The sequence below is a fragment of the Drosophila teissieri genome, chromosome X (assembly GCF_016746235.2).
Source record: "Drosophila teissieri strain GT53w chromosome X, Prin_Dtei_1.1, whole genome shotgun sequence".
Taxonomy (NCBI): domain Eukaryota; kingdom Metazoa; phylum Arthropoda; class Insecta; order Diptera; family Drosophilidae; genus Drosophila; species Drosophila teissieri.
In genome coordinates, this window is record NC_053034.1 from 14,074,933 (window position 1) to 14,093,851 (window position 18,919).

The following is an 18,919-nucleotide window of genomic DNA, read 5'->3' on the forward strand; positions in this document are numbered from 1 at the left end:
GTATTTTCACTGTTCTAGATTGTTTGTGATTAGTTGTTGTTTGCGCTATAAGTGGCCTTTTACTTGGCGCGATAAACAAAAATATGTTTTTCGCGCTAACCTTGCCATTGCATCACAACAGTGCCCGATTTCTCGGTGGCTAGTCAGTCGGTTAGTCAGTGGATAAGTCAGCCGGTCGGCGGAGCGAGCCTCCTGCTCACCTCGTTTGGAGCAGGTTTTCTTGAACTTCTTGTTTCTGGCCACTTGCCACTTGCCATTGACTGCTGCTGGTCACGCCCCCCTATATGGAGAGCCGCGTTGACGACCATCGTTTCATCTTATTACAACTCCCTCCATTGGGTTACATTTTTACACATCTTGGTGGATTCCTTTTCTCTATACCCGTTACTCGTAGAGTATAGGGGTATACTAGACTCGTTGAAAAGTGTGTAACTCATATAAGGTAAATAAAATTCCAGATTCCAGAGATGTAGACGCCGCGCAAGTTTGTTTACTCATGTTGCCACGCTCACTGTAACGCCACTAGCTGAGTAACGGGTATCTGATAGTCGGGAAATGTTGTAAATGAAATTCTACCCAAAACCTTTCAGGTTTTCTGCTTAACAATGTAGAACCGAAAACCGAAGACAGATCGAACGTTTCGCTGGCTGATCTGGAAAATGATCAAATTACTATTTTTCGCTCAGTGAGCAGAACACCGTTTCCTCGTATGAAACGTAGTCGCATACCCCGTACCCCGAATTTGGCATACCCCAGGTTTTTAACAAATAAAAGAAAAAAGCATTTCGTGAATTACATATTTTACATATAATTCTATTTGTTTTCATAAGTTCGTATCGATGCAACATATGCATACTTAAACCTTACTCTCTACGTCCAGATCTAATCTACTGATGTACAAAAAAAAAGGTCAACATAAATAATAAGCGAAGAATTCAGGTTCTGAATGATGTACAGGAAAGGGGTGTATATATATAATGCTGCGACTGCGACTGCGCCTGCGAATGCGACCACGCCTACTTGCGCTTGAACATGTTGCTGAGGCGTCTCTTGGGCGGCGAGTTCTGTAAAGGAACAAGTGGACATAGTTACATAGTTGCACACGAACGAACGCGTACATCATAGATCAGTAGTAAGATTTGTGCGATTCCCATTGCTTTGGCTTGCGCTTCTGATTGAGGCCGTTGCACGAATAGGTGAGGAGGACGAGCCCCATTCCCGCCAAGACGCCAGTGATCGCCAGCACCAGTTTGTCCGCCAGTTGCGAGGCAAGCCCCACCATGACCAGCAATGCGAAGCCCACGATCAATCGCTCGCCGAGACTCAGATGGCGCAGGAACTGCCGGCAATGAGTCATCAGCGAGCGGTGGCGCGTCGGCCTGCGCAGTTGCGTGTCCGGTCGCGACTGGACATAGGTGATGTTGACCGAGGGCAGCGGCTGCATGTGCACACTGCCCATCGAATAGAGCGTACAAGATGAGGCGCTGGTCATGTTGGTGGCGCAGCTATTCGCGGTGATATTGCTGCAAGAGGCCACCAGTTGGGGGAATTTGGGTTCAACTGGCTCTTCGATGGGCTTGTAGTCCAGCGGCTGCAGTTGAAAGGGTGCCGTGGATTCCGTCTCCCTGCACAGCTGCTCGAAATGCCAGTCGTCCTGGGTCTCCTCCAGCACACTCTCGCCATCTAGCACCGCCCAGGTGGCACAGTTTTCGTGCTCAAACTGTTGCTGCAGCTGCGAAGTCCTGCTGTGCTCCGCCACGTTGAATGTGGTGGACACGACCGGACTCAGTCGCCTCTTGCCCTCTAGCACCATCGTCTTGCCCATCAGGATCTGGCTGGGCAGATGCTCCTCATTGCGATTGTGCAGACTGTAATTGTTATTCTCGGCCGACGTGGGCGTCTGGGCAGAGTATGATAGCCGCACCTGGTCCAGGTGACGCGCCTCATCGAAGCGGCCCATCCGCTCACGACGCAACTTCCGGCGCAGCTGCACCCTCTTCCCGGCCACGAACGCCGCTGGCCGGCTCTTGGCAAAAATGTTGCCATGAAGGGACAGTGAAACGCGTCCCTTTTTCGGTTTAGCTGGGCCAGTAAGACGACGGGTGTTGCCCTTGGTCAGGGCCAGCAATGCGGCAGTGGACAGGTGCGGAGTGCCCTGTTGGTCGGCGTCTTCGTGAGGTTCTAACTCGGGTACACCTTCTGCATCCACTTGAAGCACTTCCTCTTCGGTTTCATCAGCCTTTGATTTGTCCGCATCGCTGGCGCGAATCAGACGCTGCTGATCGTAGTAGGAGCGGCTTTTGCGTGGCGTTGATGTACAAAAGAAGTCCACCGCCTGGCGCAGCTTACGGCGGTGTATACCGGTCAGGAGATTCGGCCGCTTGCGCCGCGGCAGCTGTGGGATAGACCAGGTCAGTTGCCGGCTGCACTCGAGGCACACACGAGGACAGCACAAGGACGACAACATAACATGGACGAAGACGGAACATGGACAAAGTACGGAAGCAAGCAACTATGACACATTTTACGTTCCCCATAAACTACCTTTGACTACAGCTTTTGACAATGACACTGAACGTTAGCGAGGATATAAAACAGATGCCTCGAAAGTTCAGTGTCACATGGGCACATACAACAACATAACAACCAAAACATTGAAAAGCACAAATCTACTCCAGACCAACTCCGCAGTACGTACCTCGTCCCGGGGCAAACCGCTGCTGCCAACGCTGAATCGCTGCGTCAGGAACTTGAAGCGCGCCGGCGTCTTGGAGGTATTGTTATGATCGCCGAATTCACGCAGAATCTCGCGTGGCGGCTCCGAGCTGCCGAACGACAAACGGCCGCCGTTCTTGCTCGGTGTGGGCGGTCCTGGGCGTTTATAGTGGGTGCCCATGGATTTCTTGCGCGCTCCGGTGCTCGAAGAGCTTAGCAGAGCACTCATGCTGTCATCCAGACTGTGTGGTCCGTCCTGCAAAGAATACAAAGGGAACACATATAGATGGCAGTTAAGGACATCAAAGTTCTTGGACAACAACTGGATTATTGTGACAAAAATATATATAAAACAAGACAAGCGCACAGCTACAATAAACACAACAACAGACACAACAGACGCTTCAAACTAAAGACTTAACGTGGACAAAAGCTCACTCGGTGTCTAGTTAAGGATTAAGATTTATCTATGGATCTATGGGCGGCGCAAAATGCGTGCCCACTTAGCCTTCATGGCTGCCTGCTGTGCCTTCAATGGTGTGGTGTTTGTGCCGTGCGTGGTCTTGTGGATGCTGCTGCTACTACTGCCAGCGAATCTGGCGACGGACGTCGGAGAATTGCCAACGCTTACTTTGAGATCTTCGTCCTGGCTGCACAAATCGTACTGGGCAGCATAAGTACTCTTCAGATGCGGCGGTTGCAACGAATTCCGATAAATCAGCTCCTCGGCTCTGCGTGGAACAAACAAAATATCACCTTATTATTGAGCATTCAAATGGGGAAGACGCAGTGCTTACGTCATGTCTGCCGGAACACGGCCCAACTTTAGATCCGTCAGGTAAGTGTTGTTAAAGACCTCGCCCTCTTCATCTTCCATGGCCAGATTGGAGGACGGCACATTGGGCCGCTTGAAGGGCTGCCAGTCATCGTTCGCCGCCGACGAACTGGACGAAACGGTGAGCGGTGTGGCGGCGGATGGTTTCGTTTCGCTAATGGGTTGCATTTGCAGGTGGCGCAGCTTGGTGCTAGTGATAGCATGCTGCTTCTGCTGCTCCAGGATCTTCTCGTTCAACCGCACGATCTGGTTGGACAGCTTGCGTGTGTGCTCTTCGTATTTGGCATTCTGAAAGTAAATGGAAATTAATACCGCAACTTAATAACTTGGTAAAGGCTGCGAGCATATCTACCTGGGCGGTGAGTGCCTCCAGCTCCGCCGCGCTCTTGGACGCGTCCCGTTCCTGCTTCTCCTTCATGCGCGTCACCTCGGCCGTGTACAAGGAGCGCTACAGATGGATGGTGTGTCAAGTGTCCGTGTGCGTGTGGGTGAACGTGACCGAGTTAGGGCAGTGTATATATTCAGGTGTAGGTGCGTGTGGGTTTGGGCGGCACGCATTTCAAAGGACGAAAGTGAGTGAGAGACAGAAGTGAGGACAGTGAGGGCAATACAAGCAACAACGTAAAAAAAAAAACACACATGTACGGCAATACATACTGCTCATTTATCAAACATGACTTAATACATATCACAAAATGTAAAAAGCTAATAACAAAGTCTACCAAAAGTCATATGTCAGCCTAAAACTCGTAGGGTTTGCGAGTCTTAAGCACGACATCCATCTCATTAAGGAACAAAACGGTATACAAAAAACAAGCTAAAGCTAAAAATATGCCCAAAAAGAGCAGAATCAAGTGGTGGCATGGGCAACGGCGTCCCTGTCCCTCCTCCTTCCCGGTGCCGCCCTTCACAGGACTCGGACTCGGACTGACCGTAGGACTCTTCTGTGCCTTCAGGTGGCAAGGGAATTGACGTATGGGTTAAGGTTTGGGGCAATGGGAACGGTGGTTTCGTATGGGATTGTGGTGCGTATGGGTGATATCCGTTGTGGGGAATTGTGAGGTGGAGAGAGGAAGGAAAGAAAAAGCAATTTTAATTGTATGATGAGGCACAGTGAGTTAAATAAATCTAGTTAGCTGCAGTCGCTAAAGCAAATTTGAGTATCTAACTAGGAACTGCCGCGGGGTACAGAAATTGGTAATGCATTACGCTTATGGCTGTTTTGTATCGGAGAAGGATGTGATTTTTAGTCCATGATTGATTAAATTCTAATTTAATTCTGGTTCGAAAATTATGAAGATTCTCGCATTTACAGACGGACTATACACATATTTCCAAATCAACCAAGAAAAGGCAAAATGCCTAACAAAATTATCTTCTATGCTGTGACGCATTTCGTGGAGCTGTAAAAATGGTTCACGCTGCACAGATAACATCAGCTACGTCCCATTTCCAAACTAGTTAGTAAAACGAAACGACGACTACATAAACATGCACAAGCAAAAGCAAATAAGTCAAACAGTAAGTGGGAAATGGCATGGTGCTAGGATCGAATCACATCTCTGCGGACACTGTGCCATCTAGTTGTCGCCAGCCAAGTGGAAAATGTGCAGGACGGTGGACAGCAATCTGAACTTGGTGGCACATTGCAAGCGATGGATGATGGCACGGAGCACGTAATAGACACCTTGCGACCATGCCATTTTGTGGGAACCAGTGGTTTCGGTTTTGGAATCTCGTTGTAGCAGTTCGCAGCGACTTACCATCTTGTTTTTCATCTTGTCCAGCTTGCCCTCCATCTCCAGACGCTGGTCCTTTATCTTCTGCTCGCCGCGCTGAATCTCATCCTTGGCATCGCGATACTTCGCCTGCAGTATCTGGCAGTCTAGCACCAGCTTGTTGTTCCGCGCCTTCTGATCCGACTCGAGATGCTGTTCATCAGCCGTGCTATATGTGGCGCCAAGATCTGGCGTAGCCTCCGTCAGTTTAGCCCGGCCGGACTGAAGATCGGCCAACTCTTCGTTGCAGGCGGCAAGATGCCGTTCAAGAGAATCCAGGCGCTCCTTATAGTATCCGAGGCGTTCCGTCAACTCGTCATGGTTTTGCTCAGCTTCACGAGCCCTCTCCTCCAGCTTGAGTTTCTGGGCGCCATGCTCGAGCCGAGTGCCGTCCAACTCCTGGACAACTTCGTCTAACCGGTCGGTGACCTCAGCCAGCTTTTTCTCGGCCTCTATACGCTCGGCAGTCTCCGCTTCCAAACGATGCTGCAGTTCGATTACCTCAGGTCTATTGGAGATGTGGGCTAGTTGTTCATTGGCCTGGTTACGCTCCGCTATTTCTATCTCCAGGCGATTCTGCACATCCAAAAGCTCACTAGCTTTCTCTGCCAACTCTCGGTTAAGTTGTTCCACCACCGAGTTGTGGCTACCCATCTCCGATTGTAGCTGATGCTGCAAGTGCTCGACCCTTACGATTTGCCCTTGCAGTGTACGGATTGTGTCATCCTTTTCTAGACAACGCGCTTCCAACATATTGATCCGTTCGTAGGCATTTGCGCGCTCAGCTTCCGTCTGGATGTGGCGCTCCTCCAATGTTTCGATCTGGTCTTCAAGCGTGGCCAGATTCACTTCGAACTCACGCTCTGCCTTCACTAAGCGCTCCTTAGCCAGGAAGACCTCTCGCAGTGCAGCTTTCTCTTGACCCTCCCTAGTATCTGAAATTTTGGTCTGAGTCTCAAGGGCCGTCTTAAGCCCATCCAGATCTGCCTGCTTCTTCTCCAGCTCCACTTTCAGGCTACCTACAAGGTTGCGTTCTTCCTCTAGCTTTATCTGCAGACATAGCAGTTCCTCCTTGGCCTTGACTTGCGCTTCTTCTAGTTCGGTCGAGATAAGTAAACAGCTTTCGAGTTCGTTCCTCACTTTGCTTAGCTCCATCTGTTTCATGTCAAAGTCTGCTTTAAGCTGATCCACGAGTTCTTGCTCCTGCAGCTGGGACTCCTGCAGACTCTTAATTTCCTCTGCTGAAATTAGAAATGAATGAGTTACTTTGTGGAGTTGGACCTTGGTCCTGCTTAGATTCTTACCATTTTTGTCAAGCTGCTCCTTGAGGTCAGCCGTCAGTTCCTTTTCCTTCTGAAGCTCAGCCTGGGTAATAAGCAGTTCAGAGCTGTCTGTAAGTTCCTTTTGAGCCAATTGCTCTTCCAGTTCATCGCAAAGCTTTTGAAGATCTCCGCAGCGCTTCTCGTGCTCTTTGCAAAGCTTTTCGTGCGCATCTTCAGAAGTCATTACTAGTTTTTTGTACTTTTCTTCCGATTTCAAATACACATCTTCAGTTTCCCTCAGACTTATTTGCAAATCCTCTTTTTCCTCGGTCTCTTTGTCACATATAACTTCCAGAGCCTCTAACTGTGCTTCATACATTTCCTTCATCTGGGCAAATTTCTCTTCAGAAGACTTAAGTTCCTTTTCGTGCGCATCTTCAGTAGTCTTTACTAGTTTTTTGTACTTTTCTTCCGATTTCAAATACACATCTTCAGTTTCCCTCAGATTTATTTGCAAATCCTCTTTTTCCTCGGTCTCCTTGTCACATATAACTTCAAGAGCCTCTAACTGTGCTTCATACATTTGCTTCATCTGGGCAAATTTCTCTTCAGAAGACTTAAGTTCCTTTTTCAGTTCATTCATCTCTCTTTTGCAGTCGGACAACTCGGTGGTCATGCGCCTTTCCGTGGCCTCCAGATGGACGACTCTGTTTATGCGACGTTCTAGCTCATTGTGCGTTCGTAACAGAGAATCACTCATATCCAAACGCGCAGTATGCGATGCAGAGTTGTCCTCGCTTAGCTTTGCGTTGACTCTCTCTAGGTTTTGGATGGTGTCGTTTAGCTGTTTGATCAAGGGACCTGAACGCAGGTTAGTAACCTCCTGACTAGCAACCTCTTTCTGTAGCGCAGCCACTTGCTGCTCCAGTTGTGCCTTCGATTGGGTGAGCTGTTCTACCGACGACGAGGACTCCTTGTTAATAGCCTGCTGACTAGCAACCTCCTTTTGCAGTTCATCCACTTGCTGCTCCAGTTGTGCCTTAGATTGAGTGAGCTGTTCTACCGACGACGAGGACTCCTGGTACCGCGCCTCCATCTGGTCATACATTTCCAAAAACTTGGACATACATGTGCCCAGCTGTTGGGGGGTGTTATTAGTGCCATCGAAATCTTGTTGAAGGCGTTCGCTAATGGTGGTCATAAACCTAGTGGCTTCCACATGGTAGCCTTCTATTTCCTGCTGCGCTGTGTCTAACCTCTGTGCCACTTCTTCCGCATTGCTGCGCTCCTTGCTTAAAGTCTCTTCCAGCTCGGCTATCTTTTTGTTGTTGCTGCAGATTTCTTTCTCTAGCGCTGTTAGGGTGCTCCTCAGTTTTTCGGACTTGTCCTCCAGAGAATTGATGATTCTCTCGCGCTTTTTTACTCCGTTGATGTAATTCAAAACGACCTCATCGTTTTTCGCTTGAAGCTCGCTTATCTCCTCCTTAAGAGCATCAGCAGATTGCAATTGCCGCTCAATTAACGTTGCAATCTCCTCAAATCGCTTTTCAATTTGCACCGATTCCACGGAGGTCGCTGAGCTGTTAAGCGAAGATCTCCGACGTTTGCTACCTCCCAAGAGAGTACGGATGCGGACCAGGAAACGATCAAGATTCTTGTTATGCTCCTCAAATTCCTCTAGCTGTGCCTTCTTCTCTTTTAGTTCGATCTCCTTTTTCTTACCAAGCTCCAGATGGGTCTGCATGAGCTTGTCGTGTTGAGCACTCAGCTCTTCCAATTGCTTCTCCTTCCGTGCATACACTAAGTTGAGTTCATCATGTTCCGCCTGCATCTCGATCAACTGGGCTATGCGACAATTCATGGTCTCCCAGTCTGGCACATTCAACATCCTGGCCAACTCATCTTGGAACGAGTTCTGGGCAATTAGTTCTCTTCGGCACACATCATACTTCGATCTCACAAACTTATTGTTGTGCTGCAAATTCTGCGTATGGATTGCCTCACTAGTTCCTTTATCTGCGATGTCGCTGAGCATATTTTCAAGTAATAAATTCTTTGCACGCAGATCCCGGATTTCAGCGCCCACAACTTTCATCTGCTCTTCTTTCTCTCTTAGTTGCAGATTGATATTGGCCAGGTGTTCATCCCCGATGGCAACCATCGAATTAAGCTCAGCACATTTTTCATTAAGTCGTTCGTTGTCTAACTGCTGTTCTTTGCTTTTCGATGTTACATCGGCTATCTTCATATCAAAAGACCTCTGCATAGAGCTATATTCACGGCTCGATTCCAAAGCCGAGTCCATTAGCTCCACCATTGCGGCCTTGGCCTCCTCTAGCTCCTTTTCCTGGCTCTCCACGGTCCCAGATAACAACACGCATTTCCCTAGTAGTTTTTCGATGTGCGCAGCGTGAACGTAGCAGTCCTCCTTCATTTGCGCACTCTTGTTCACCGTTTCAGCAAAGTTACTCTCGATGGCAGCAATGCTGGACAATAGGGACGACGACGTCCATTCTACCGGAGACTCGTGATCGATGTTGTGCTTCTGCAGGAAACTTGACAGGGCCTGGCATAGCTCCAGCTGGGAATTGTTTCGTTTCTGCAGCTCCTCCTTTAGCTCGGCATTCTCATGCTCCTTCTCGCGTAACTGCTTGTCAATCACAGAACTGGCCAGATTCTCGGGTGTGGTATTCGGGGACAGAGAACAGTTAAGCAAATCGGAGGAGGAGTTTAAGACCTCGCGTCGGTTGTGCAACTCCTCGCGCGCTTCCTGAAGACACTGATCCAATTCCTGTTTATCGAGCTCCAGGGACGAGATCCTTTCGTCCCTGGACGATAGCATACGGGTCAAGTCGTCTACACGGCTTTCTAGCACTCGGATGCGGTCCGCATACTCCAGCAATCTTTCTCCCGTCGCATTCAGCTATTAAAGGAATCATATTAGTTTTCCTTGCATATACATTGAAAGCGTTTAATAAAATATTGTATACGAATGTAATCTGTACAGTTGCGAACCATTTAGGGCTAGTTGTTTCTAGTGTCTATAAAACCGAACAGGTAGCTTACCCTCTCGGACAGCCCGGACTTTTCGGCGCGCAAATCATGCAGCTTATCGCTAATCTCGGTGATGACATCCTCCTTTTGACCGATTTCCTTTAAGAGAGTGCTCTTCATCTGAAATAAGGTAAAGTTTTATTGGTTTATAGCTCCCGCTACCTGTGGTACCCGCTATCTGCTGGTCTACCTACATGTTCATACTCATGCGGCCTGACGTAGTCCTCGTCATCATGCTGCTCTTCGGCCAGTTTTGCGTTCTTCAGTTTTTCCAGCTCAATCTTGGCTATCATTTTCTCTGTAATGCAAATGATGTAATTATGAAATTAGATGTAACATATTATGATGATCAAAGCATTCCAGTTCCAACCTCTGTTAAGATCTTTGATGAGATCGTCTTTCTCCAATTGCTGCTCTTCCAGCACGGTCTTCTCGTACCGCACCATCTCCAGTTGGGAACGAAGAGCGCGCAGCTCCTTGGTTCGTTGCTCGAGTAGCTCCGTTTTCGGGGTCGGCGGAGGTGGCATTTCGGAGGCAGAAATCTGTAGGCGAAGGTGTTCGCGATGTTTGTGCAACTGTGGCGTGCTGCTCGACGGCTGTGACGATGACGATGAGGATGAGCATGGCGCATCATCGCCCCTCGGATCGGGACTTCGCATGGTGCTGGGATTACATGGGCTGACTGAGGCGGAAGCCCCCTGTCGGTAAATAGCTGCCACATTGGCGATCGACTGGCGTAGATATTGGCGAGTCAACAGCCGGTCTACGGTCTCTCCAAGGAAGGATGCGATGCAAGTCTGCGTCAGCTCCGGCAGCTTGTTGCAGATGCTGTGAAAGAACACGCTAGGCTTCTTCACGCACGAGTACTGCAACAACAGCGTGTACACGTACAGGTAATCCGAAGACAGCAGGTCTCCGCTGTCATCTAGGTGAGTATTGAACTCGGTATAGTTTTCTGCATGGAAAACAAGTCCATGTCAGTGTACAGGGTACAACAAGATAGGAGTGAGTTAGCCAGGGGGAATCATTTCAAAACGAATGTTTTCAAGGACATGTCATATGTATGCACAGGGGCACGGGAACGCAACTTACGTGAGAGGAATTCCTGCAACATGGGGCGGTATTCCTTGGGCTGAGCCTGCAGCGCCGTCTTCCCCTCCTCCGTCACCGTTTCCGTCTCCTGGATCTTTTGAATGAAGATCGAGTAGAAGGACTCGATGTCCGACTGCTCCAAACTAATGTAGTTTGGCTCGATGAACTGGCACTCGCCAATCTGCCGGAGAATCGAGTTACTCTAGATGATCGCCAGTGCGCGCGATGCGGGATTCACTTACCCACTGGAGTAGGACCTTGCGCCAGCTGCGCATGTCCATTGCGAATGTGTGTGTGTGCGCGTGCGTATGCGTATGTGTGTGCGTGTGCGCGTATGTGTAAGTGTGTAAAAAAATCACAATATCATTGCGGGCATCCAGCAACGGGACTTTTCCCAGTAGACACAATACAATAGAAACGAAACAACGGGATTCGACCGAAAACGCGACCAAAAAAAAAATATATTATGTACAAACTCTCACAAAAATATATGTATATTTGTTATTTTCCAAGCTGAAGGCTGTCGACACACCTGCTCCGAACGAGCATTGAAGAATTACTGACAGAGTCTAGTGCACTGGTCCACTACAAATTTTGACACTTCCACAAAACGAAAACATTGGTAACTAGATACGAACAAATGCAACAACTTTTCTTTTCGGCGCGTCGTTTAATTCAAATGCCGACGCGCTGCGACGCCAACCGAAGTGTGCTCGGCAATTGGTATCGGACTATCGATACGCTTATCGATACTTTCCAGCGCTAAGCCAGGGGGACTCCACTAGATGCGTGTCTGCATATCGATATCACAGCGAGAGATGTGGCATGAGTTTCCACTATGCCACTTTGCGTAATTCAAGAAACAGCTGTTTCATATTAAAATTGGAAAATAATTTACTTTAGTTATGATGTATTTGGCTACTTGTAATACCAAAGTATCCATAGACATATGGAATTGATCAATAGATGAAGGTACACTATGTTTTCGGATTAGTACTGTTATTTAGAATTTAAATTTAAAAATATATTATTCATTTTATATATTCATTATATATTATTCATTATATATTATTCATTATATATTATTCATTATATATTATTCAATTATATATTATTCATTATATATAGTTCACTGTTATGTTAGTTCATTTATAATTTAGCTTACAATAATATCGATACAAATGATCCAGAAATGTATCACCTTTCCGCAATCCCAGACATAGATGGCGGCACTGGTCCTCGCTGCGAGATTCCCGCCAAGTAAACAAGGCACTTGGCTTCTGTTTCTGGGGGCATTCCTTTGACCGGTGGGCAGCCAATGGCGGCCAAGTGTGGTCCACCACATGTAAACTATTAAATTGTAATAACATTAACCAATGACCGACAACAATGTGCCCGGAATGATCGCCCACTCCGCGTCTCTAGGCACGCAGAACAACTACGGATAGTGCCGATCGTTAAAATTAATTCGGACAAACAATGGAAATGCACAACTGATGTACAAAAACTTTTGAAGGTGATTTCAACGAAAAACATAACCATTTCCAGTAAGGAAGTAGGAAGAATAAACAACATGGCGGAGGGTGGGGCGAAACCGACCCGTTTCACACATCGCGAACTACTATTTACGTTACTAGATATTTATGCCGTTACATAATTTAGTTTTACAACTTACTAAAAACCAATTGTAAACACAACATTTGAAAAATATTATTTCCGAAAGCCCAGATGGGCAGCGCTGTGTGCACAATACAATTCTCACGTATTTAGCATTGATTTCGTTACGGAGATCGCAACGTTTCCTTCCTTTGATTGCCGTCTATTTATAAATGCCAATTTCCTGTTTATATTTTTTATAATACATTTATTTATTCGATACAATCGCGAGGTTGGCCCTCCGCCCCAAAAAAAAAAAGAAACTACTCCACTTCCACATGCATATGTACATACATCCAACATCCAATGCATGGATATATCTCACGGAATCGAGCTGACACGCACCACCTGCGCCAGGGGCAATGTGTCCAGGCGCTGTAGCCGCTGGCGTTTCTCGCCGGGATGGGGCTTGGCACCACCTGGTTTCGAACCCGAACCCGCACCCGCTCCACCTCCCGTTCCGCCAGCGGAATCCGTGCTGTCGCTCTGCGCCTCCACCAGCTTGACATGGGCGATGGTCTGGCCGAAGAGCTTCTGCCGGAAACTGGGCCTCTTGGGCGGCCCACGATGCACCCCGATGTCCGGCGTCTGTTGGCGCTGATGGGTGCGTTGCTCGTGATCCTCCCGCTCCACGGAGCGCTCCTTGTGGCGATGGCGTCGCTGCTTCTTGCGATGCTCACCACCGCCCGCAGTCGGCAGCAGCTCGTTCACATAGTGCAGCGAGCTGGAGGCACTGCCCGTGGAATCCGTGCCGGAGTGCCCATGATGCGACTGCATCTTCTTCGCGTGGCGCGCATGCTTCTCCTCCAGCTCGATCTTGTTCTTCAGCGTCACCTCCTCGATGTGGCGCTCCTGCAAAATGAAAGTGAGCATCTCTGGGCATAGCATTGGCATGCAATTAAAGTGTCCTACAAACATGGCTCGCCGGTGCTTGTCCCGCTTGGCCAGGACGACCACCCAGGCGCCGTAGGAGAGCATGATGCCCGCCGGCACCAGGACGCCAGCCAGCGAGTTCTCCGACTTCCGCACGCAGGCATGGTAGACGGCCAGGAAGAGCACTGTGGAGATGGATCCGTTGAGTTCGTGCCACAGTCGTACTTCGCTTACAACCCCCAAGCAAGTCGATGGCAATTGCTCTACTGTATTTTAGTTTTATATACCATTTTAAGTTAACTAAGCTTTTTTTAAATATATTTTTGCTGTTTACTGTCACTAAAATCCCCCAAACTTACCCAGAAAACAGACGATCACAGCCACCAGGCGTCCATTGGCTTTTCGCTCCTCCTGCAAAGGAACAACGTGGGGATGTGGGGGACATGAGAAATGGGGCCACCAACTAAATCATTCCTGGATTTCAGTCGGAATCAGAATTTCGGCATTTAAGCATTTTCAGGGCTACTGGGCTGGCTCTCTTTCTGTTTTTGTGAGTGATGCCATAAAAACAATTGTTTACAATTTTCACGTTCCATGCATATAGAGGTTTATACACGGGAAAAAATCAATGGACTCGTAATCTAAAAAATATATATGATGGAAATGGTGACCTACCACAATCACAAGCTACCATGTAGCACCATTTGAAAGTTGAAAACAAAAGTGGGTTATGACAAATAAAAATTTTTACAAATAGGTAAAAGTTAAGTGCCTTGGAATTTGGAATTCCAAAAATGTTGCAGGCACCAAACTTGCCAATTAAATGGGATTTAATTGCACAAAAGATTCCGCAAGGGAAACCTAATACAAGTTTGATTATCTTACACTTCATAAAATGGCGTGATTTACACAAACGTTTTGAACTTTTTGTGTATTTGCGACTTGTGTTGATTTCGCTGCGTTATTTGTTGATCCCAAAATGTCTGCCTGATTTTATTCAATTTGTATTAAATAGTTTTGGAAATATTCGTGAGATAATGTAAATAATGTAAACAATGGAAAGCATGTCAAATTGAAACAAATGATTTCAGTTTCAGAAATGCTTCTTTGGTTTCAGTTTCAGAATTACTTCTTTGATTTCCCATTTCAAAAATACTTTTTTGATTTCAGTCACAAGAAATACTTTTTTGATTTCAGTTTCAAAAATACTTTTTTGATTTCAGTTTCAGAAATACTTCTTTGATTTCCCATTTTAGAAATACTTTTTTGATATCAGTTTCAGAAATACTTTTTTGATTTCCCATTTCAGAAATACTTTTTTGATTTCAGTTTTAGAAATACTCCATTGATTTCAGTTTCAGAAATACATCTTTGATTTCAGTTTCATAAATACTTTAATTTCAGTTTCAGAAATACCTTTTGGTTTCAGTTTCAGAAATACTTTTTTCAGTGTCATTTTCTGCACTTGCTATATTGCTATATTTTCCAGCTAACTGAGAAACTATTAAATGGCAAATGCATTCTTACAGTCCACTGTTCGAGTATGTGCGAAAAGATCTAAGGCGAAACTAAACGAACATTACGGATTTTATGTCCGACACATTCTAGTAATTCCGGCGATAATGACGGCGCCACAAACGATGGCGTCGTGCAAACTTTGAGAGACGTCTGCAAATCTCGGAAAAGCTCAGGAAAATCTGGAAAGTCCCAGTGATCCATCCGTGATGACGTGCTCGTAAATCAAGGTGTTTCCAATGAATCACAACACGGAAAAAAAACTAGAGATCACTAACGAAATTTCCATATGGATATTGTTTAAGTATTGTTTAGTTTTCAACGATTATTCAGTAATATAGATGAAATTTTTAATTGACTACTGAAAAGTTAACTATAAGTTAAATTGTTTTCTATATGTACATATACATCTCTTTTGCAAGTACTCGAAATTTTTTCAATAGTTGGGATATTTAGGGAATGTTATTATTTAAATTCATTTAATTTCTAAGCCTTTTTTAAGAGGGAAATCACCGCCTAAGCTCGAACTTACGCGCGACTTGAGGTCGAGGATCTCGTTGAGGTTCTCCTGGATGATCTCCTCCTCCGACATGGACGTGATGCTCTTCCGGGCCACCAAGGAGGTGAGTGCGTCCGGCGACTTGGGCACCGCCGGATTGGAGCACACCGTGCCCGCTCCACGGTTCATTGCGGCCGGGAACTTCGGCTCCGGCTGGCGATTTGGGGCGGTCGCGGACATTGGCGTGGGCGTGGCTTTACGGCGGAATAAATAGCTTACGTACTAGTGCGTTTCAAATGGGCCGCAGAAACGCAAATCGAAGCAACGGCGGGGTATTCAAACGGAAAATCGACGGAAGAATGAGGCAAATTTTCACAATTGGAATGAAGATCGCGTCCGGCCAGCGATCAAAAATCGAGTGAGAAGCGAAATTGTGTGGTTACGAGCCCAAACCTCCTCGTTCCTTTTTCTTTTTTCGCTACTTCGGCCGATTTCTGCGGGCGATTTGTTGTTATTTGTTGTTTATTTACACTGCAGTAAATAATTGTTCGGCTGGCTGTGTGTGCCCCAAGTTCATATCGATTTTGATGTGTGTATTATGTATATGTATGCGTATGTACACATCGACCGAAATATGCAGCAATTAAATTGTTTATTTTTATGCAAGAGATTCGCAGCTATTTTGAAAACCGATTATCGATACACGTTAACGGTAGAAGGTAAAACAAAAATATGTTTATATAATACTGTTGCAATAGTCATAATTTCATTATTACGCATTTTTTGAAATATACATTAAAGGATATATAAATATTACAAGAATCCTTTTGTAAATACTATTTATGAACAACTTTTTGGGGAACTCCCCCAATAATATTGGCAGCCCAGTCAGTGTGAACAAAGCTATCGATGTATCGAACGCAACTACACGACCATCTATGTTATCGATTGTCCGGGGAAATCGATGATTTGACAGCTGGACACCTCGATAGACGCAAAGCGTTTTGCATCTCCCGATATCGATTGCTCGCCTCGGACGAATCCTCCACAGGAATCCCAGGCCGGCGAGCATTCGCTGCATCGGCATCCACATCTGCGCCAGCAACAGCCCACCTGCCAACCGCCACGCCGTCGTCCCATAGGGACGCCCGCCGTCTTCGTCGTCAGCATCCAGCAGTAGCAGCAGGAGCAGGAGAGGCGGAGCCACTGTGGCATTATGGCCCAGTCTCATCGGGATCGCGAGCGCGGCTCCGGGCCACTGCCCAACCGCTGGCTGTACTGTCCGCGCAAGAGCGACTCCATCATTGCGGAGCGCTTTCTGGCTTTCAAGACGCCGCTAAGCCAGAGCTTTCAGGACAAGATGCCCATCGAGTGCACCTTTCGCCCCGAGATGCTCTTCGACTACTGCAAGACGCTCAAGGTAAGTAGACCGCAGGCGCAGCTTCTTTGTCCCACTCACCTGTCCAACCATCTCATGGTTTCAGTTGAAACTGGGCCTCTGGGTGGACCTGACCAACACGAAACGTTTCTACGATCGGTCCACGGTGGAGGAGCGCGGCGCGCAGTATATTAAGCTGCAGTGCCGTGGACATGGCGAGACGCCCTCGCCGGAGCAGACGCACAGTTTCATCGAGATCGTGGACAACTTTATTAACGAGCGTCCCTTCGACGTTATTGCCGTGCACTGCACGCACGGTTTCAACCGCACTGGCTTCCTGATCGTCTCCTACATGGTCGAGCGACTCGATTGCTCCGTGGAGGCAGCGCTCGCTGTCTTTGCCAACGCCCGGCCGCCGGGCATCTACAAGCAGGACTACATCAACGAGCTGTACAAGCGTTACGAGGACGAGGAGGACGCTCCTGCGGCCCCAGAACAGCCCAATTGGTGCCTGGACTATGATGATAGCAACGGCGATGGTTCGGTGGCCGACAACCGGAAGCGTCACTTTGACGACAACAGCTCCTCGACGTCACAGCAGGCCGGCGAGCAGGATGATGACACCGAGGAGCTGGAGGGTGAGGAGGCGGGCGCTGATGGAGACGCCTCCACCTCGGACGGTCAGCCGCGCAAGAAGCGACGCCGCGAGATGGTCATCAAGAATGCCACCTTTATGGCAGGAGTGCCGGGCGTGCGGCAGGTTAGCGACCAGCCGCGTCTGGGCGATCTGCAGCGCAAGGTGCAGGACTGGTGCCAGTGGAACAAGAACGGCTTCCCCGGATCACAGCCGGTGTCCATGGACAGGCAGAACATAAAGCGCCTCAGCGAAATACCCTATCGGGTGTCGTGGAAGGCGGATGGTACACGTTATATGATGCTCATTGATGGCCGGGACGAGGTTTACTTCTTCGATCGCAACCACTCCTGTTTCCAGGTGGAGAACGTGGCATTCGTGGATGGCAAGAACCTGAACGAACATCTCGACGGCACTCTTCTCGACGGGGTAAGTGAGAATCACGCTGGGCTTTCTGATTGCAACTAATCATACTTTATCATACTTTGATCGTACAGGAGATGGTGCTGGACAAGATCGGCGAGACCGTAACGCCGCGCTACCTCGTCTACGACATTGTGCGTCTATCGCATCGCGATGTGCGGGACGAGCCATTCTATCCCAATCGACTGGACTACATTAAGAAGGATGTTATAGGTGAGTACTGTGGAGGCTGTGATCTTTAAGTGGATTCATTGATTTGCCGCGACAGGCCCCCGCATCCTGGGCATGAAGCATGGCATTATCAATCAGCGTCTGCAGGCCTTCAGTGTGCGCGGCAAGGACTTCTGGGACATTTGGATGTCTGCCCGCCTGCTGGGCGAGAAGTTCTCGCGGACACTGGCACACGAACCGGATGGCCTCATCTTCCAGCCATCCCAGCAGCCCTACACGGCTGGCGTCTGCTGCGACGTCTTCAAATGGAAGCCACATGAGCTCAACTCGGTGGACTTTCGGCTCAAGATCATAACAGAGCGTGGCGAGGGGTGAGTATTGTTCTATAGTGCAATTTTGTAGTAACTAATTGTTTACCTTCTAACAGCTTGCTTACGAAAAAGGTGGGCTTCCTCTATGTGGGCGGGCACGATGCACCCTTTGGACGGATGCAAAAGCTGACGAAGGAGATCAGAGACTTGGACAACAGGATCGTCGAGTGCACCATGAATCAGTTTGGCAACTGGGAGTTTATGCGCGAGCGAACGGACAAGAAGCATCCCAACAGTTTTAGCACAGCCCGCTGTGAGTACCAATCTTCTCCAGCAGTGGAATGCTCAGTTTAATCAAATTGAAACACCATTTCAGCCGTTGTGGAGAGCATAAAGCACCCAGTCACCAAGGACTACCTACTAAACTTTATCGCGAGCTCCGGCTTTCGTGATGATCATGCCATGATGCCGCCGCCACCCAATGCCCATCCACATCCCCATGGCCATGGCCACCACCATGGCGGACCGCCAGGGCAGCGTCGGCCCCACTGAGCGTACGCACCTAGATGCACCTCACGCCTCATCTCCCCATCTCACCATTGAACCCGACACTAGGAAATTAAACAGCCCCTAATAAATACAATTCAAATCGAGAATTATGTACACACAACTCTGTGTTGGCCGAAAAACTGTGTGAACCATATGTTTGTTGGGTTAGTTGGA

The 18,919-nt window shown here is 47.9% G+C and overlaps 3 protein-coding genes across 9 annotated transcripts; 1 reads left to right on the plus strand and 2 right to left on the minus strand.

Moving 5' to 3' along the window:
• Window positions 1–783: 783 nt before the first annotated feature.
• Window positions 784–11,456, minus strand: LOC122625320 (early endosome antigen 1). Of its 6 annotated transcripts, XM_043805418.1 has the most exons (13): window positions 10,979–11,455; window positions 10,737–10,917; window positions 10,015–10,599; window positions 9,839–9,942; window positions 9,657–9,764; window positions 6,633–9,513; window positions 5,314–6,569; window positions 3,903–3,998; window positions 3,513–3,838; window positions 3,347–3,446; window positions 2,699–2,971; window positions 1,119–2,395; window positions 784–1,064 (listed from the first exon to the last, which is right to left on the minus strand). In XM_043805418.1, the coding sequence occupies exons 1-12, from the start codon at window positions 11,015–11,017 to the stop codon at window positions 1,127–1,129; spliced, it is 7,218 nt and encodes a 2,405-aa protein (XP_043661353.1). In that variant the 5' UTR covers window positions 11,018–11,455; the 3' UTR covers window positions 784–1,064; window positions 1,119–1,126. The 6 variants fall into 6 exon arrangements, with proteins under 6 accessions (XP_043661353.1, XP_043661354.1, XP_043661352.1 ...); XM_043805419.1 differs by having other exon boundaries at window positions 784–2,395; window positions 5,314–6,566; window positions 10,979–11,456; XM_043805417.1 differs by having other exon boundaries at window positions 784–2,395.
• A 1,123-nt stretch (window positions 11,457–12,579) lies between these two features.
• LOC122625321 lies at window positions 12,580–15,677 on the minus strand. Of its 2 annotated transcripts, XM_043805424.1 has the most exons (4): window positions 15,313–15,677; window positions 13,625–13,676; window positions 13,305–13,450; window positions 12,580–13,244 (listed from the first exon to the last, which is right to left on the minus strand). In XM_043805424.1, exons 1-4 carry the CDS (start codon window positions 15,517–15,519, stop codon window positions 12,714–12,716), a joined length of 936 nt encoding a protein of 311 aa, XP_043661359.1. In that variant the 5' UTR covers window positions 15,520–15,677; the 3' UTR covers window positions 12,580–12,713. The 2 variants fall into 2 exon arrangements, with proteins under 2 accessions (XP_043661359.1, XP_043661360.1); XM_043805425.1 differs by lacking the exon at window positions 15,313–15,677 and having other exon boundaries at window positions 13,309–13,450; window positions 13,625–13,852.
• Window positions 15,678–16,271: 594 nt separating this feature from the next.
• LOC122623190 (mRNA-capping enzyme) lies at window positions 16,272–18,885 on the plus strand. The gene is made up of 6 exons (XM_043802190.1): window positions 16,272–16,699; window positions 16,764–17,720; window positions 17,789–17,927; window positions 17,983–18,256; window positions 18,313–18,509; window positions 18,573–18,885. Exons 1-6 carry the CDS (start codon window positions 16,496–16,498, stop codon window positions 18,746–18,748), a joined length of 1,947 nt encoding a protein of 648 aa, XP_043658125.1. The 5' UTR covers window positions 16,272–16,495; the 3' UTR covers window positions 18,749–18,885.
• Window positions 18,886–18,919: the final 34 nt, after the last annotated feature.

Coding starts and splice junctions, on each gene's coding strand:
- LOC122625320 (XM_043805418.1), bottom strand. CDS start 11,017: ATGGACATGCGCAGCTGGCGCAAGGTCCTACTCCAGTGG. Junction 9,514..9,656: donor AGTCCGGGCTGTCCGAGAGG/GTAAGCTACCTG, acceptor TTCCTTTAATAG/CTGAATGCGACGGGAGAAAG. Junction 3,447..3,512: donor CGTGTTCCGGCAGACATGAC/GTAAGCACTGCG, acceptor TGTTCCACGCAG/AGCCGAGGAGCTGATTTATC.
- LOC122625321 (XM_043805424.1), bottom strand. CDS start 15,519: ATGTCCGCGACCGCCCCAAATCGCCAGCCGGAGCCGAAGTTCCCGGCC. Junction 13,677..15,312: donor TCCTCGACCTCAAGTCGCGC/GTAAGTTCGAGC, acceptor GTTCCTTTGCAG/GAGGAGCGAAAAGCCAATGG. Junction 13,451..13,624: donor TGTGATCGTCTGTTTTCTGG/GTAAGTTTGGGG, acceptor CCATCTCCACAG/TGCTCTTCCTGGCCGTCTAC.
- LOC122623190 (XM_043802190.1), top strand. CDS start 16,496: ATGGCCCAGTCTCATCGGGATCGCGAGCGCGGCTCCGGGCCACTGCCC. Junction 17,928..17,982: donor CATTAAGAAGGATGTTATAG/GTGAGTACTGTG, acceptor TTGCCGCGACAG/GCCCCCGCATCCTGGGCATG. Junction 18,510..18,572: donor CAGTTTTAGCACAGCCCGCT/GTGAGTACCAAT, acceptor ACACCATTTCAG/CCGTTGTGGAGAGCATAAAG.